Below are 18,741 nucleotides of genomic sequence, written 5' to 3'. Positions count from 1 at the left end.
ACCTGCTGCCCACTTGCGAAATTGATGTGAGAATTTTCGGAACAGCGGAACTGTTTTTGTCCCTTCACGCTTCCACTATAATATGACAACAAGGAAGAGTAGGAAGTTGAATACATGGCAAAAAAGAAACCAGAAGAAAACCTAAAGCACATATCTTCACACAAATCTTCAGCTGTGAGAGAGAAGCCGGAAAAGCGAAAAGAAATGAAACAACCCAAACAAGCTAATATTTTTTTGCTCGCTGTCATTGTTATTGTTATTGCCATTTGCGTAGGACCACTAATGGCTGAAATCTCTGCACGTAAGTACAGGAATGTAGGCAAATAAAATCAGATACATTTCTTTGTGGCTAGGTTAACAACATAGCTGTTTGTTAAGTAAAACTTTTCGCAACCCTTTCTAACTATTTACACCTCAACAGCTTTAAGAAATCGATAACGAGTCACCGCTATGGACGTGAAGAAGATTGAAACTATTGTATGTCGCTAAAGGGGAACCTAATCCAAAGAGTTTGTTGTCACCTCGTAGGGCTTGAGAGAAGTACATCTCTAAATAGGAGACAAATGCTTATACTTGATAAGCGTTAGGAGATACTTTGACTTGGTCTAGCTCTGAAACTGCACAGTAAAATTATAAAATATGTATTCTGGATATAGTCTCATCGACCCTTTCAAATACTCCAAAGAGAGTTTATTGTCACCTATTAGGATTTCAGAGAAATACATTTCTGAAAATTACATATAGTCTGGATTAGCATGGGTACTTTCTCTGAATCTGTCTCCAAAAATCCACAGTAAAATAATGAAATATTTATTTTGGGTATAACATAAGTATGTGAAAGTATAAGGAATGTCATAAATACACACTTGACTGTTTCATTTAATTTTTATCCGCCTGTAAGGGCACTCCTGGTGCTCTTTTACCGTAAGCCACCATGTATGTGCGATGCTAATGTTTAAGAGGTCGAACGGCTTTACCGTATTTCTGAGTATTGGCTTGGAAACTGAGCCGGAGATATTTGAAATTCCCTCATATGGCTATTTATGTATTAACTCAGCATGTGACCAGTGAACTCAGCAGCCATATACACTGCAGACCTCTCACATGCTTTAGTCCTCCGGATCTTTCTGCTATCTGGCATTTCTGCTTCCAAACTGGTTGGAATATTTCAGAACAAATTATTCTACATGTTTCTGATGATCTAAGTGTTTTTTTTTTTTTTTGTTTTTTTTTTATAGTAGCTGTGCATATATTTTTTTTCTGCTAAGAACTGGACATAACATGCTAGAAGGATTTAGTTTATGTAGAAGCCGAGTTGTTAATGAATGTCGTCTGACCGATTTTCTTCCCTCCAGCTGACTTCGGTCACCATGAACACGTTGCTTTGAAGATGGATGAGGCTCTTTTGATGGTCAGCAATGAGCTGGAGACGGAGGTCCTGGTGTCCTGGAGGTCAGAGCGCTGCTACCAGGTAAGCTCAAACCTATCAGTTTATCCAGCTCTTCATGACTTCCCTGCATCACAAAACTGTCAAAAACCCCCCCAAAAAACTAACAAACATCTGATGCGTTTATTAATGTATTTCCTTATGTGCTGCTAGTGTTTGTACCAGCATCTGGGGGTGGTGCCAGCAGGGAGCAGCCCTGGTCAGCCCAGTTCAATTAACTTCACTGTGAACACATGGCATGAAATAACCCTTCAGCTCAACAGCACTCATGAGGCCCAGGAGCTCTGCAAGTAGGTGTATTAAACACACTGTAGTTCTTTGTGTATGAGAAATGGTAATGCACTGTCTAATCATCATATGCTGGGTGACAGAACTTCCATATCAACTATTGATTTCAATTGCATGTTGACTTTTTCACTTGAGCAATTTTAAAAACATTTTTAGGGGTTATAAATGTGCAGCCACTGTAGACAATGTATTTTACTTGGATTTATTTTGTTATTTATTTGATTAATACTTTTGTTGCTCAGCTTGTTAGTTTAGCTGGACAGCCATGTCTCAGTAGGTTTGCAGTTGGGTTACATTCTTTCCATTTTCAGAGGATGGTTTGAACACTTCTCAGTGAGTCATTCGAAGCTTGTTACAGTGTTTTATAACTTTAAACTTCTCCACACCTTCATGGTTTCATCTCTGACCTGCTGTGTTCCTTGATTTTCATTACGCTGTTTGATCTCAAATTAACCTGTGGGACCTGGATTTAAACTGAAATACACACAAGTGGACTCTAGAGTTTATTTAGAGCTATCGGAGTAATGAGGGGTTGAATGCAAATGCACTCCGCACTTTACAGTTTTTTATTTATAAAAATGTTAAAAGCCATGTATCTCTCTCCATTAGACTTACAGTTATGCACTAGTTCATGCTGGTCTATCGCAAAACAAATTCCAATAAAACACAAAGAAATTTGTAGTTTTGACACAATTAAATGAAAATGTTCTAGCAGTACGACTTTTTTTTTTTTTGCTTGGCATAGTACCGTATATACAAAACAAGGATAAATGACAGTCTTTATTAAATAATTTAATAGCCAGTTAAATTTACTGTGTTTGGTTGATGTTTTAATTCCCAGAGTTCAATTCCACTTCGGGGAGCATGGGAGCTACTCTCTGTGGATGCAAAATCTCAACAACGTCTCGCTCACTAACTGCTCCCTACTGACCAATTCAGACCCTGTAAACAGTAATATGCGTGAGTGTCACACACATGAATGCTTTATTACACCGGGGTTATATAGATGAAGGTTAAATATTTTGAACCCTAGAATGAGGCTTGTACAAATAACATTTTTTTACACTAATGTCCCGCTTTTTCCATGCAGCGATCTTGGTTGCTTTTTTTGTCTTTGTGGGACTGGCCTTGATATTTGCCATCGGATGTAGAGTATTAAGGTGGGGCTGATTTATAATATTTGTCCTTTTCATTAAATCATTTCCTGATAAGATGTAGTTTTAGTTTTAAGTCTTGTTTGTGTGTGTTTTCATGTATAATATGTGCAGTGTTGTTAGATAAAAATGTATGTAAATCTCTCAAGCACCAATCTTTTATGAAGTTCTGTGTTTCTAACTAGTCCCCCATAAACACACTGTGATTCTTGTCTAGACTTGGTGTTGTAAGGGCTTTCGTCCTCAGAATGAGTGGGACCATGGAGACGGAGAGGCTCATTAATTCTGTAAGTGTTTTTCCCTGCAGGTTTTTTTTTTTTCCAAGTAAATTTCTTTGGGATTTAAGGACCTGATTTTGGTAGAACATAATAAAGTTCACATGTAAACTTACTCCAACCATCCAGGAACTTGGGTCTCCTCGTACCGATGCGCTAGTTACTGACAACATCCTCCTTACCCCGGCCAACACCAACAGAAGGCTTCGTTCACTCGACACGTTTAGAGGGTAAGACCCGCCCCCGCATTTCACTCCAGCTCTGCCGATGCAGCATTAAGTGATTTACAACTTTAGCCTGACTTGTCATCTTTATTTCATGTGATTCTCACAACAAAGAAGATATTGAAACAATCACATATTATTTTACTCCCACTAGTAAACATACTCAGTCTCTTGGTCCTACGTTATCATAAAAAACATACAGTTTAGTAACTTGTTTTTGATTTAAAAAGACAGAGTTTGTGACCGAACTTTCTGACATATAGTGCCTTACTGGTATATAGTCCCTGTTGTACAGTCCCTTCCCCATAAACTTTTTCACAAATTACCTCAACATGCAGTGATATGATAATTTTAATTAGGTGCATTGAAGCAGAGATTTAACACAGGTCTTGAAGGACTAAACTTTTAAAATTGAAACAATTTCATTTAAATTTGGTTGTATGTTTAGAGTCATTCTGTAACCAAAAGGTGACCTCCTGACTCTGCCTTAGTTGTTTTGCTGCCTATAATTTCAGTTTTTCAGCTTTAGCATGATGTTCATCTGTAAATAATGTAAATATTTCCCTTACCCGGCCTGATTTGGTGGTTTTTATTTGCACTAGGTGTTATTTATATTTGTCAGACAGAATACAAATGTGCACAAGACATTTAAGATTTTTATAAAAAATAAATAATATATCCCTTTTTCTTTTCCTTCACAATGATGCACAATGTTCTGCTGGTCTGTTACACAAATTCACAATAATATACATAATATTTGTGGTTTTAATCTGACAATATTTGAGCAAACTTAGGGGGATGTGAATACTTGCAAGTACACTGAAATGCAAGACACGCTAGATGTTCTGGTTTGTTCTCTCCATTTATTAAAAGTTTTTCCATCTTTTTAACTTCCTTTAGGATGTCCTTGGTTATTATGGTGTTTGTGAACTATGGAGGAGGACGATACTGGTTCTTCCGACATTCAAGCTGGAACGGTGAGCTTAACCTTTTAGCTTTCTTCCTTTTTTATGTTTTTATCTGTTGTCATCTTGGCTTTTGTTGTTGATTTATTTATTGTCCTTTGCTTCACAGGTCTTACAGTTGCTGATCTTGTTTTTCCTTGGTACGACAAGTGGATTATTTTATTATTTTATCTGAATTTCCCCACTGTGGGACAATAAAGGATATTTCCATGCTATTATTCTACCTACAATTTTGTCATATGTACATTGGTAGGGTATAGCTCTGTTAAACAAGAGTTTTCACCCCACAATGTTTTTTCTTTCTTATGGTTTTCCTAGTGGCCCCTTCTAGTTATGTTTCATCTTCTTTCCCTTCACTGCATGTCTCCGACCTCCACCAGGTTTGTGTTCATCATGGGCACATCCATCACACTCTCTATCAACTCATTGCTCCGTGTGGGAGCGAGTCGTTTCTATCTGCTCAAGAAAGTTGTATGGAGGAGCGCCCAGCTGTTTCTCATTGGAGTCTTCATCATTAACCCAAACTACTGTTTTGGACCGTGTAAGAATAAATCTCTCCAGTGGATGTTTTGTCATTTATTATTAATTATTTTGCTAACTTCAGTCCTAAAGTGTACAAAATTGGCTTTTATAGTTTACATTTGTTGTAGTCTTTCATCTTGTGTCTTTGTCTTAAGCTTTTCATTTACTCCACAGTGTCGTTGGACAACTTGAGGATCCCGGGTGTGCTGCAGCGCCTCGCCTGGTCGTACTTGGTTGTAGCTAGTTTGGACTTACTGGTGGCAAGAGGACATCTGGACATACTCACAACAGTCAGCCAAAAGTTTTACTTTCCTATCATTATTTAACATTTCTTTATATTTTTTTAAAGAAATCTTTAGAGAACCTTTAATATTTTCCAACTGCTAACAAGAATTGTCTGTTTTCCAGGATGCTTGGTGGTCTCCTGGTCTTGATATAATACTTTACTGGCCAGCCTGGCTTTGCGTTCTTCTTCTGGAAATCCTCTGGCTGTGCCTCACTTTCCTTCTTCCTGTACCAGACTGCCCAACGTGAGTCAACCAGTGTTTTTTGGCACCCAACAATAAATTATTGGGTTTTTCTACTTGCTAAAAGGAGGGAATACATTTTCCCTAAGTGAGAAATTTATACCTCCTCAGGACTTCTAGATACTTTTACCGCAATAAATTCAACTTCATTTTTAAACTTAAACAAATATTCTCTTTTGTATATAATTTTTAGATAACACTGAAGCGGTCAATTCTGCTTCTTTTTCTGCCCTATCAGTAACATTAATTATATCCCTTCATGTTGGTACAGAGGATACCTGGGTCCAGGTGGGCTCGGGGATATGGGCCTCCATGTGAACTGTACAGGTGGAGCAGCTGGTTACATCGACCGCATGTTACTGGGAGAACAGCATATTTATCAAAGTCCCTCATCAAAGGTTTGTGCAATGTTTATTTTGTGCTAATTTTATTATTAAAGATGCACCAAGAAATTTCTACTTGATAAGCCCAGACTGGCAAGTCAGCAATGTTGAAATAAACTTTTCAAATGAGTGAACACACCATACCTAAGCCCTATTTCCTTATGACTTACATAAACACCTCTTTGCTGTCATTGTAATATTCAGGTGATTTATGCAACTAAGATGCCTTACGATCCAGAAGGTGTTTTGGGAAGCATCAACTCTGTCCTCATGGCTTTTCTTGGATTACAGGTTAGTATTTATTTAAAACGTTGTAAAAAATAAAATAAATAAAAAAAATATTATATAGGATTGTATAATATAAATGAAGTGTTTACAACATGCATATGTTTTTGTGCTCAGGCTGGAAAGATATTTTTACACTACAGAGATGTTCCTAAGAGTGTTATTTCAAGATTTCTCCTTTGGGGCTTCTTACTGGTAAGATAATTCCCTATGAACTTAGTACCAACATAACATAAAACCAGATTAGTAGATCTGAGAACTCACAAGCCAATTATGTTTTCAAAGACACCACATGCACACATGCATTCATTTTTGGCATATAAGAGTCAGATTTGAGGTTCAAGAGAACAAGTTAAAAAGCTACTAAGCTTGAAGAAAAGTAGAAAAAAATAATTCTTTGCATTCATTTTAACATACAAATGTACCACTAAATGAAAGCATCTTATTGATCATTTTGTCCTTTAAGCCTTGGGTGAGTTTCTTAGGACATCTACACCTGCCCAAAGACAGATTTCAAACTGTCTTAGATGTTATGTATTAACACTTATGTCTGTGTACAATTTTGGACTTCAAAAGTGTTGGAAATGGTTTTATGACACTCCCCAGATGGAGAAGCAGCAGATTTATCTTATGCAAAGTTATTGCTGATGTATTTTCCTCTCAGTGTTGTGATAACACAATACTGTATGTTACAGACCAAAAAACTGTCAAAGGTCTCGAGTCTATCAATTAATAAAGGCCATTTGATTTGTATCACTTGGCTTCTTCTTCTTTTTCACTCTTAAGTAATGTGAAAGCACCAAGAATACCCCTTATTTTTCTCACACAGCATGTACAATTTGTTTTTCTTTGTTTGAAAAGTCAAGTCTGTGGTGTATTTTGTAAAATTGAGGTTAAATTTAAATTTTATGTTAGATCTTATAACACACCATAGGCCATATTAAAAACCCTAAAACTTATAGTAGATGTTCTTTCTTTTAACAACTGTTGTCTTCAATATACTAGTTTAGCAACACAGCATGAATTCATCAGGCTAGCTGATTAAAACCAGTTTCAATATTTACATTTCTGAAATGACTAATTTTACTGTAAAGTATGTTTCTGTTGGCTATTTTTCCTCCCCTCTGAATGACTGACTGTTCTTCATCCCACAGGGAGCCATATCAGTAGTTCTGACTGAATGCTCCACAGACAAAGGTTTCATTCCTGTTAACAAGAACTTGTGGTAAGGTTTGCTCCTAAATAATGTAATATAGGATAATTGCAGTCCAAGTGGTTACCTTTTTGTGTTAGTTGAACAAATTCTCCAAACAATTGTTTTTAATCTGACAATCATGGTTTTTTTTTCCCAATTCATTTTCAAGTAAGAAAACTCATAAATTTTGTTCTGTAAACGCATCAAACATTCTATCTTAAGAATAAAAACTCAGACTCTGTAGATCAATAGACTTGTAGGCATGTAACCAATGAAGGTATTTATTCATAGGAGAAATGTAGGTTACACTATTAGTCTCTTGCCTGATTGACAGTGTTATACTATCAGTCTGCCAAGACACTCACTTCAAATTGTATCCATATTCATTGTTGTGCAGTTTCCCATTTTACTTTTAACAAACATAAGAACTCCTAATCTAAACATCTTTAATAATTATCCTGTATCTCTTTGTATTACCTCTAGGTCACTGTCCTATGTGACAACATTGGCTTGTTTTGCCTTTGTGTTACTTGTGCTTATCTACTACACAGTTGATGTTAAGAAATGGTGGTCTGGGGCACCTTTCTACTACCCTGGTAAGTATTTCTGTCAAAAATACCGAACTGAATGACTAGACTGTATTTATATAATTTGTTGTGATTGAGCTAATCCCCTGGACCTGTTTGATGGATGGGGAGCCATTGTGACTGTTCCTTCCCTCTCACTCTTTTGCCTGATTTCAGGTATGAACTCCATTCTGGTATATGTGGGGCATGAAGTGTTTGAGAACTACTTTCCTTTCCGCTGGAAAATGGCCAACAACCAGTCACATGCTGAGCACCTCATCCAGAATGTTCTTGCCACATCTTTGTGGGTTGTTATCTCTTACATCCTCTACAGAAAGAGGATTTTCTGGAAAATCTAAAGGACAGCTTATTAAATCAGCAGCAGTGCACAAGCAATGCAAATATTTTTTTTTACATCTGAATTGCTGGTGATAACATTTAAAACCATATGGAATGTGGGAACATGTATTAATTTACTTTATAAGTGCCATAATAATTACTTTTTTCTAAACTGGTTTGATTTCACCTTACAAAGTGGACATCACCATCGCTTTTCTTATCTTGCATCTTTTGTCAATGATCATTAGACTGCAGAGCCAAAGATGTTAAGCTCAAATTACGTTTTTTCACATTTTTGGTTAATATTACCAAGTATTGAGTATATATTGAGTATATATCTTTTTGTTATCTTTAAATCTGGCTTTTGGTCTCTGAAAACCTGATTAACAGTTTAGTTGAATTGATCTAAACCAGTTTAAAGAGGTTTAGACCAATGATTTGGGGTTCTGTAATATACATTTTTAGCTCAAAATTGTAAGATGTTGCCTCATTTGTTTTTTAGGGAAAAAAACATCTGAGAAGTGAATTTAGGATGCCAGCAGACTTTAATTGATTTCACTACTTGTCATCAAATATTTGCAAAGTCCAGTCATTGACTTGTGCTAACATGTTATAAAACAACAATGCTGTTTATTTCAACTAACATCAGATACACTCAGAAATGTTTTAGAGCACATTTACATGAAATTAAATGTAAAACATGCTGATTATCCAAATGCTGTCAGACGTTGGTATAATTGTTCATCTTGTACTTTTTGATTTGATTATGTAAACCTTTTATACATGGTTTTTTTTGTTTTTTGTTTTTTTAGATTGTTCATAATTTGAAATGTCTTTAATAAAGATAATTCAGAATTGTTCTTTTGAGTTTAAATACCTTACAATTTCTTGTGAAAATAAAAGAAAGCCAAATATTTTCTGAAAACTTTAGCCTGTCCTTTATTGGACGGCTTTAAAATATAATTCGTGTTAGCAGCAGTTATTTATATTCAGTCTGTCAAAGGTTTGGTCTATTGCCTAAGAGAAGTCGTGGGAATCATCTAACAGTGAGAGTGCTATGAGAAAACTAAAAAAACGGGTAGTTAAGGTGCCTCTTAATCTCGCGATGCCTGTGGGCTATCGGTTCGTGTCAACAATGAGTTTCCCATTCTCGCGCGATTTAACTACTTTCCCACGCCTGTTGTTTTGGCGTGTGCTTTCTGTTGGTCACCCCATCGCCACCCTTCCCTTTTCCCCCTCCCACTTCTCTCAACCTTTTCTCCCATCACATCTCCCTCCGTCAATCTTGTCGCTGCTAGTACGGTTTTTCTGAAGCGGATTGGCTTTGGCGAGAGCTTGGGGGTGGGATCTCGCGATTGTTGGATTTTTTTTTCCGATGGGGAGGGTTGAGGGGAGATTCGAAGATGGCGCCCGTCGTGACGGGGTAAGTAGAAATTGGACCATAATGTGGCTGAAAATGTCAAGTTATCATACAGAGAAGCATTCCTAGGTTTCACAGAGTTTTTATTCATATTGGAAGTAATAGTTTTTTTAATATTATTGTTGTTAACTTGGAAATCTCACCGAATCCAGCTTGTGGTTTAATGCTGGGTCAGTTTCTCAAAACTATTTTTCGCAGCATGCTGGTTCTCTATTCCTCTTGAATTTCTCCTTAATTATTTCAGAGTAGTGCAGATATTTTGCATCATGTATGTTTTCTTAATCAGTTTTTGTCCTTATTTCTCCAGTATATCTTTAAAACATGTTAATGGCGACATTTTCGAAATTAAAACTATAATGTATTTGTCTCAATAGTTTAAAACGATATCAGTTACTTCCTTATATTTGAAAGTATTGGTTTATTATAGCCAATTTTATTTCCATACTCCACAAAAGCCTGTTCCATCTCAACATTTGTTCATTTTACTATTGTAGCTACTGACTTATTATATACCTGGTGAAAGGACGATTGTGCAATAAACTAGATCTGTGTTAGGACAGTTACAGAGGCTAAAGTTTGACTTTTTGCTGCTGTATAAAATGCATCAAATCCTGTTGTTGTTTTGCAGGAAGTTTAGTGAGCAACATCTGCCTCGACGGTTAACGAGGTGAGTGGAGACTTCAGCTAAGTCCGACAGAACATACTATTTACAAATACAACTTACCAAATCAGTAAATCATCCAATTTAAATTATCTGAGTTCTGAAATTCACAAAGTGAGACTCCTACAGATTTTCTACCCACCATGAAAATACACAATGTAATAAAGTGCGCATTCTTGGTTTGAGCTTCTTTTACATGCATTACTCCATCAATGACTTGTTGTATAGATGTCGTCAGGATAGTTTGCTGGCTAAGTACAGTGACACCATAGTCAATAAAACAAGTTTTGATGTATTTTAAAGCATACAGCATACCAATAAGGTTTGTCGGCACATGAAAGCATTAAGTTCTCTGAAATGGCCTGGGAGACAGTTGCTGAGTTTGGACTTGATAAAACACAGTGGATCAAACCCAGCATATGACATGGTTCTTCAAGCCATAACTGACTGTGGAAACTTCTCGATGGATCTCAAGCAATCTAGATTCTGCAGCTCCGTGCTTGTCTTCCAGACTGAGACCTGGATTTTAAATCAAGTGTAATCTTTTCCTATCTGTGTATGAATGAAATAATGCATTATTTAATTGCCATCTTCTTTTTAAATGACCTTTGTTAGTTCCTTCTAAAGGGAGCTAAAAATCTGACATTGTACACAATCATATGATTGTACAGCTACACAAACCATTTCTGTGTTGAAATTTCGATAAATGTTTTGTAATGTATTCAAACTTATAAAATGTAGGAATTTCACTTTTTGAACAGGATTACCAAAATAAAGGTTTTAATATTCTAATTTACTGAGTTGCACCCGTAATAAGTCGATTGCTATTTTTGGTATTTAATACATCTTTATTTCAGGGAGGCTATGAGGTCTTACTTGAAAGAGAAGCAGGATCAGACAGTCCTCATACTGCATGCAAAAGTGGCACAAAAGTCATACGGAAATGAGAAAAGGTTTGTGAGAGTCCAATTTACTATTTTTAATAAAAATATTTTATTCAAATAAAAATATTTGCTGAACAGAATACATGTTTTGAGCTTTTTCATATTATTATTGTCCCCGTTAGGTTTTTCTGCCCACCACCATGTGTGTATCTGATGGGGACGGGTTGGCAGAAGAAAGTGAAGGAGTTGGTGAAGGAAGGTTGCTCTGAACAAGAGGCCCAGCCTTATGTTTTCATTGGGATAGGCAGCAGTGAGCAAGACATGCAGCAACTCTTTCTGGAGGGAAAGGTGAGTAACAAATAATGATATAACATGGGTTCACAGTGTCTTACAAAAATATTTTGCCACAATACAGGCACAAACATCAATGTGTTGTATTTGAATTTGTGGTACAGATAAGGGTGTAATAGTATCAAGAAACCAGCTTCTTGATATCCTCTGGTTTCTTGATACTAGTTGAGCGTATTTTTTTTTTTTTTACTTTATTCGACAGTAAAGGTTTCTAACAATTCTAGTTTATGAGTGTCTCAAGTAATTCTAAAAGTGATCTGCATACTGCTAACTCCAGGTTTGGTTTAATTTTTGTTTACTTATAAGGTCATCATGAAACAATAATGGAGAACAAGAGTTCAACAATATGGGAAGTTTCTCAATAATGCTGTCCTGACATCTGATAATTGAAACAAGTGTAGATTCCTTCGGAGGAATTCTGATATATAAGCAATGCAAGTGATTTATGAATTGAGTGCAGCTGCTGTATAAACTGCTGCTGACAGACTTGCATCTGAAAACTGTATTGGTGAGCAGTTGCATGTCTGTTGCAGTGAAGGTACTTGCTGCAGTACCTTCTAAAAGCTGCAGACAGTTGGATTTTCCTCCATATCAGTAATGTTTACATTCAGCTTGAGGTTGTTTCAGGTGTCTAATGAAGTTAATTAGAGAGATACCTAAAAAAAAATACTTAAGAAAAATATTTTTTATTTTGCTAATGAAAAATATTTCATCAGCAACAAAGAACCTAGACAAAAGGAAAATTTAGGTTCGTTCCTTTTGTGTTCACTGAAGCTGGCTGAGAAACCAGCTAATCAGCAGCTTGAATAAGTTGACAACACCGGCCAGAGAGCTCCAGAGATCCAGTAAGAGAATCAGTCGACAGAATATCTCGCTCAACAAGTCTACCCTTGTCTGAAAAGTGACAAGAATAAAGGTTTAGATTGGTTTTGATCAGTGAACGTATCATATTTAAGAAAGATCCCAGAAATTCCAGATTTAAATTTGAAAACTGCTATTTAAAACTCTGACTGATAACCTATTTTGCTAAAAGTGGACAGAGCTATTGAACCACCTTAATGTAGTGACAGTTGCAAGTGTTTTATTTTTCTACCATATGATTGATTCAAATAGGCTAAATACAGATGCACTGAACAATTTTCTAATTTTTCTTTGCAATAAATTCTGGAAGCCATCTATCTTCCCCCTGGCCCTTGACAACAACACACAGTTGTTTTGTTGGAGTACCACAAATCCCAATAAAGTACTCCTATGTTTGATAGTAATTTGACAAAATGTGGGAAATTGCATGGGGCATGAACACTTTAGCAAATTACTGTGTATGTAGCAGCCTTATTCTTTAGAAACTTGTTCTTTCAAAAACATAAAAAAGGAATTGAAAGCAGATTAAACTTGGTGTGACCTCTAACATTTTGTCCTCTCTCTGCGGTAGAACTTCTGCACAGCTAAAACGCTGTATATCAGTGACTCAGACAAAAGAAAACACTTCATGCTGTCTGTGAAGATGTTACATGGAAACAGCTCAGATATCGGAGTTTTCCCCAGCAAGAGGATCAAAGTCATTTCCAAACCTTCCAAGAAGAAGCAGTCCCTGAAAAACGCAGACTGTGAGTCCACACCACATTACTGTATTGATTTAATCTCTTAGAGAACATTTGGTTTAATTTTCCTCTCCATCTTTCACCAGTGTGCATAGCTTCTGGGACTAAAGTGGCCTTGTTCAACCGCTTGCGTTCCCAAACAGTCAGTACCAGGTACCTTCATGTTGAGGGAGGGAACTTTCATGCCAGCTCCCAACAATGGGGTGCCTTCTACATCCACCTGTGTGAGTCAATCTTTTTTTTTTTTTTTTTTTACTTTCAGGTACCTGTGTTTTTATTTGAATAAGTAGATGCTCAGAGAATTTTCTCAATTTGTTTAGTGGATGATGATGAATCTGAAGGAGAGGAATTCACTGTGAAAGATGGCTACATTCACTATGGCCAGACAGTGAAATTGGTCTGCTCTGTTACTGGCCTGGCCCTGCCTAGACTGGTATGTAAGTTGCTGCTGCGCAAATGTCCTGAAGTGTAGCCATAAATTTTTGGTTTTTGTTTGTGTCTGTGTTTTCTTTGCCAGCTTATATGATGGGTGTTCTTTCTGTATTTCTTCAGATCATTCGTAAAGTTGACAAGCAAGCAGCGCAGTTGGATGCAGATGATCCCGTATCGCAGCTTCACAAGTGTGCCTTCTACCTGAAAGATACAGAGAAAATGTATCTCTGTCTTTCACAGGAAAGAATTATCCAGTATCAGGTGTGTAGATGCATGCCTGTGCACACCCACACGTCTGCAGCTGTTGACAATAATAGTTTTTATTTTAGAAAAGTTTTTTCAAATAAAGATTAGGGAACTATTCTTTGAAAGGTGATTTATATTGTAATTGTCTGTTTCCTGCTACATACATGGAAGCTGCAGTACATTTGTCTTAAATGTTTGTCACATATATATTTTAAATGAAAACAAATCACTTTGAATGTGTTATACATTTTGTTGAAAGAAAATTGGTATTGGGCAACATTACAATTTGTGGTTCAGATAGTTGGCCTGTGGGCAGCAAAGCCTGATCGATGTATTTCTAGCGATTCACTGAAGATCAAACTTGACAGTGTGATGACAGATGAGTAGCGTTCAGTTTACACACAATTTTAACCTTTTATTCATTTTCTGATGCTGTTCATTAGTGGAAAGGTTGTGCTTCTATTTGTCTTTATTTTTAATCTGGAACATGCTCAACACAAATTACCACGTTAATGAGTAAGAATACAACAAAACTAAAGGCAACATTCTGTTGGGTAAAAAGAAGCATCTATAGCCTATAAATGATTGGGAAATCATTATGAAGTGATGCATTAGGCAATAAAATGAAGCTACTAAACCTGATCATTGCAAAGGCTGTATTTTGATTTTTATTGCTACACTGTTTATGCTCTTTATTTTATTCTGTACATAGCTTTTGTTGCAGCATTTCTAAATGTACTTGGCATGGGTCAGTAGACTAAGTTTGTAGAAGTACACATTGTGTGTTGATACAATGATGATAGTCATGTTTTGTATCACAAATCTACTACTATTTTTGTAGCAATGTGTGCAATGTTAGCATTGCAAAGAACTGCTTGGAGGTTAACGAGTATTTATCGAATAGGATAGATGTTATTGTCCCACACTGATTCAAGTATAAGAGCATCGAGGCATTTAGGTTCACACAAAGATAAGTGTTAAAATATATAAAAGACCAGATTAAGGATAATAAACTGTACAGTAAGTACATAACTATAACATGAAAATACTGTGCAGTTGTCAGCAATAACATACTTGGATCCAAGAAATGTGCAACTGAGTAAGGTTTTTTTTAGATAAATGTACACAATGTGTATTGCATGTAAACAGTCTCATCCTGATTAATCCAAATACTTATGAAGACTTTTTACGGTAATTACAAACGGCATGAATGTTTTCCTACAAGAAATATTACTTTCTTTACTAGAGGTAATCTGTTTCAGCTAAAACAACAGTCATTGCCTGAGTACAGTCCTTCAATACAACCCTATTGTTCTAGATAGAAATAGTACTTTTTATTTTTTTTTTTCCTTTTTTAACACTATTTAAGTTGGTATTTGTGGTGGAACACTTCATCATCCCAACATTACAATATTGGCTGTTTTCCTAATACTGTGGAACTTAAATTGGAACCAGAATGATGAAGAATATTATTAATATTATTTATCATCAGTGATTCAATTTGTCAGAGAACCAAAATGTGCAACAAACAAGTGTAGAAGTTTTATTTTTAATTTTTGTCAGCAGTGTGTGATGGTAATAATTTCTATCCCAGGGTACACCATGCCCCAAAGACTCTCGCAAGGAAAACATTAATGATGGCGCAGCATGGACTATCATTAGCACTGACAAAGCAGAGTACACATTTTGTGAAGGCATGGGTCCAGTCCCCACACCGGTCAGCCCTGTCCCTGTGGTGGAAAGTCTGCAGGTAACCAGAGATCAGACTTTCTCATATCATCCCAACATCTAGACTACAGCCATTTTTCAGGGTCTTTGAAGATGCGTCTTTTTCCTCCCTCCTCAGTTAAATGGCGGAGGAGATGTGGCCATGCTGGAAGTGACGGGACAGAACTTCACTCCTAACCTCAGAGTTTGGTTTGGTGATGTGGAGGCAGAAACAATGTACAGGTAAAACGGTCTGCCAGAGCTTAGCTGTGTGTGTGCACATGTCTCTTTTTGATGCAGACTCCAATTTGTTTGCTCGTTCAGGTGTGGAGAGAGCATCCTCTGTGTAGTTCCAGACATCTCTTCCTTCAGGGAGGGTTGGCGTTGGGTGCTGCAGCCCGTCCAGGTTCCCGTCACGCTGGTCCGCAACGACGGAATCATCTACCCTACAGGCCTGACTTTCACCTACACTCCCGAGCCGGGACCTCGGCCTCACTGCAGTGCCACTGGGATCATCCTCCGATCCAACAGCAACGCTTCCTCATCACCAGCATCTTCCTCTTCACCTTCATCTTCAGTTGGCGGCCACGGCGACAACCACGCTGCCAGCAGCAGTGACTCAGGCGTGTCAGCACTGACGTAGTCAGCTGTGGTTCTTGGTTTATGGTTGTGTGCTGTCAGGAAAGGATGTGTGGTATAAAGGTTCATTGGATCTTCAAGCCTGTGCTGAAGTCCTGAAGCTTTATATTTTCAGAGCAACAGTGAAAACATAAGGAATGCTTCGGAGCTGGAAAAGGATGAGTTAAAAGAAAAAAAACAACAACTTTTTACTGACTTTGTGCTTCAGCGCCCTCTGTTGGGAGGTTGTGGACATGAGCCCCACTCAGACTGATATCCCAGATCCTCACCTATAAGAAGAGGGATGTGCCTTCTAATGCTAACACCTGGATTTGATAAAACGTTGTTTTTATACTTATGTGGGTGTGAAAGGTGTCTTCCTTCTGCTTTTTACCATAAAAATCTTATTTTTACTGAACAACCTTAACTATTCTGAGAAAAGGACAATTTGTAAAGGTAACATTGTTTTTATTGTACCATAAAAACATAATGTTATTCAGATTATATTTTATAAGCTTTTTCGGTACATTTGACCATTTTTGTATGATACTGCAAACTTACTTTATTTTGCTATCATATGGGTTGCTATTTGTGATCCCTATTTTTGTCTTGTCTCAAGTTGGTTGTATTTCTTTAACTGTTGTACTACAATTTCATTCTCTTCACAGTTCTGTTTATTGCATGTTAGCTATTAAGAACAAACATTTTAATAATTTTATCTGTTGGTCAATAATCAGTCCGTGTACATAAAGTAAACCTGATTTGGAAACATGTCTTCGAGGTTCATACTTTTTAAAATCTTCTAAAACTCCATGAATGCAATGTTGAGCTGACCTTCCTAGCACTACACATTTGATGCATCAGCCCAATGCAACCAGTCTTACTTTGCAATTTTTCACAGTATGTCATAATTTTTGGTATGTTTTATATGTTGCTTCCACATTGACATAAATTCTAACTAAATTAAATATGTCATTGGTTCATTGTGTTTTGTGATGCAGTCTGAAACATTAGATTCAGTTGAGAAGTGGAATTTTTAAAAGTAACCCATTAAATGTCTTTTTGAAGTTAAGATGCGCATTTGACCTATTGCATTCTCACTCATTACTCATTTGCATGTGTTGCTGTATCTTTGGCACATGCATAATAGGAAGACTACTTAAGCTTCTGAATCGCACCTCTTTGACAATGTTTGTTGTGCAGGCAAAACTATAGACATGCCGATATGTGAATGAGGCACAAAGTGATGTGAAAAAAAGGTTACTAGATTTCTTTTTTGCTTACACTTAAATGTTTCATATCAGCCCAATTAGTAATACTAATTTGATACTTTCACTCAAAACCTCTGTTTTGGGTTCTTAAGCTACTCAGCTGTGGCCTTGTCGGTCGGCTTCCAATGACTGCCTGCTGTATAACCCAAGTGTGCTTGAGCTCAACCTTAACATTCTCCTTTAGGATTTTCTAGTAGAAAATTCATGCAGAATTCATGGGAAGTCATTTGGATCCTGAAGAAACAAGGCATCCGGAGATCATATTGCTACCACCGCCACCATGTTTGACAATAGGTATGATATCCTTTTTCTGACATTTTCATCATAATATTCCTCCAACCTATTTTTAAAATGCATATCAAGGCACATACTGTATGTCTACGCTTGAAATATTTTACATGCTGGAGGATAATTGATGGTGCAACATTGTTCACCTCCATTTCCTGTACATAGTCATCTATCTATCTACCTATCTTTCTATCTATAGAGTCTATATGTATAGTCATCCATATTTACAATCTAAGTTGTAATATAAACAACTAAGATTCATAAAATAGCGTTTTCATTAAACTGCTGTGACTTGTCTCAGATTTGAGTTGTTTTATGATGGTAGAAAAATGCTTTTGTCTTTGCCCCTTTTAGGGCTAGCAATTAGCTTCAGGCATTATCTAATCTATATACACAAATGTTATGTCAATCGAATCCTTTTCTACTGTATATAATTCATACAGAATAATGATGGTAGCCTATGAGGCTTTTCAAAAGCAGGTTAGATGGTAACAGCTTACAACCCTTGAAAGTTTGGGTCCACTCTTTGGAGATTTACTCTATGGGACTGAGAACTTGATTTCAGTCACAGCATATAGTTAATAAATCTAAAAACAGTTCTAATATTGATGAATTTATGTGGAATTATGTATTCACTGTGCTCTTGTTACATACCATTAGGGTCACACATCACTTGGACATACTCCACAGGGTAGAGGTCATATTTGCCCGACTATTTATAAACCAGGACCCAGATTTCTGGAAGTAATGTGACACTTGGTTACTGTGTTGTGTTTGTGTACTTGTGTAGGCTGCTTGATCCATGCACTTTCTAGTTGTGTTAACGAACAATTTTATTTGAACAAAGCAAAATACATGGATCTGGAATTTAGATCATATCATGTTACATCTTTGTGTGATTGGAAATTGCAAGTGACACATATTAACATCACTAGTAGCTCAGTCAACAGCTGTACTAGCACTTGCTAAGCCTCTAAACATAGATTGACGGGCTTGCGAACAGTACACTCTAAAAACTGTTGGGCTAATTCTTTCACCCAAACCTGAGTTTATGTTGCTGGAACAGAAGTTTTAAAGAAAGGCTGGATCTGA

At 36.7% G+C, this 18,741-nt stretch overlaps 2 protein-coding genes across 3 annotated transcripts; both read left to right on the top strand.

The window, feature by feature from the left end:
• Window positions 1-15: 15 nt before the first annotated feature.
• hgsnat (heparan-alpha-glucosaminide N-acetyltransferase) lies at window positions 16-9,212 on the top strand. Its single transcript, XM_044115182.1, has 18 exons — window positions 16-301; window positions 1,356-1,471; window positions 1,601-1,737; window positions 2,577-2,695; window positions 2,826-2,895; window positions 3,107-3,176; window positions 3,294-3,394; window positions 4,289-4,365; window positions 4,463-4,493; window positions 4,734-4,894; window positions 5,050-5,165; window positions 5,284-5,405; window positions 5,674-5,800; window positions 5,990-6,076; window positions 6,188-6,265; window positions 7,225-7,295; window positions 7,749-7,861; window positions 8,009-9,212. The coding sequence occupies exons 1-18, from the start codon at window positions 115-117 to the stop codon at window positions 8,188-8,190; spliced, it is 1,965 nt and encodes a 654-aa protein (XP_043971117.1). The 5' UTR covers window positions 16-114; the 3' UTR covers window positions 8,191-9,212.
• A 121-nt stretch (window positions 9,213-9,333) lies between these two features.
• On the top strand, window positions 9,334-17,162 carry rbpja (recombination signal binding protein for immunoglobulin kappa J region a). 2 transcript variants are annotated; one of them, XM_044115183.1, is made up of 11 exons: window positions 9,334-9,593; window positions 10,219-10,257; window positions 11,109-11,204; window positions 11,318-11,483; window positions 12,919-13,093; window positions 13,174-13,311; window positions 13,408-13,520; window positions 13,640-13,780; window positions 15,360-15,515; window positions 15,612-15,715; window positions 15,797-17,162. In XM_044115183.1, the coding sequence occupies exons 1-11, from the start codon at window positions 9,574-9,576 to the stop codon at window positions 16,113-16,115; spliced, it is 1,467 nt and encodes a 488-aa protein (XP_043971118.1). In that variant the 5' UTR covers window positions 9,334-9,573; the 3' UTR covers window positions 16,116-17,162. The 2 variants fall into 2 exon arrangements, with proteins under 2 accessions (XP_043971118.1, XP_043971119.1); XM_044115184.1 differs by lacking the exon at window positions 9,334-9,593 and adding an exon at window positions 9,703-9,760.
• The last annotated feature ends 1,579 nt before the right edge of the window (window positions 17,163-18,741 follow it).

This window comes from Gambusia affinis, linkage group LG04, assembly GCF_019740435.1.
Source record: "Gambusia affinis linkage group LG04, SWU_Gaff_1.0, whole genome shotgun sequence".
In the NCBI taxonomy this organism is placed as follows: Eukaryota; Metazoa; Chordata; class Actinopteri; order Cyprinodontiformes; family Poeciliidae; genus Gambusia; species Gambusia affinis.
This window is presented reverse-complemented; position numbering and strand designations above follow the sequence as displayed.

Coding starts and splice junctions, on each gene's coding strand:
- hgsnat (XM_044115182.1), top strand. CDS start 115: ATGGCAAAAAAGAAACCAGAAGAAAACCTAAAGCACATATCTTCACAC. Junction 3,177..3,293: donor CGGAGAGGCTCATTAATTCT/GTAAGTGTTTTT, acceptor CCAACCATCCAG/GAACTTGGGTCTCCTCGTAC. Junction 5,166..5,283: donor ATCTGGACATACTCACAACA/GTCAGCCAAAAG, acceptor TCTGTTTTCCAG/GATGCTTGGTGGTCTCCTGG.
- rbpja (XM_044115183.1), top strand. CDS start 9,574: ATGGCGCCCGTCGTGACGGG. Junction 9,594..10,218: donor ATGGCGCCCGTCGTGACGGG/GTAAGTAGAAAT, acceptor GTTGTTTTGCAG/GAAGTTTAGTGAGCAACATC. Junction 11,205..11,317: donor TCATACGGAAATGAGAAAAG/GTTTGTGAGAGT, acceptor TGTCCCCGTTAG/GTTTTTCTGCCCACCACCAT.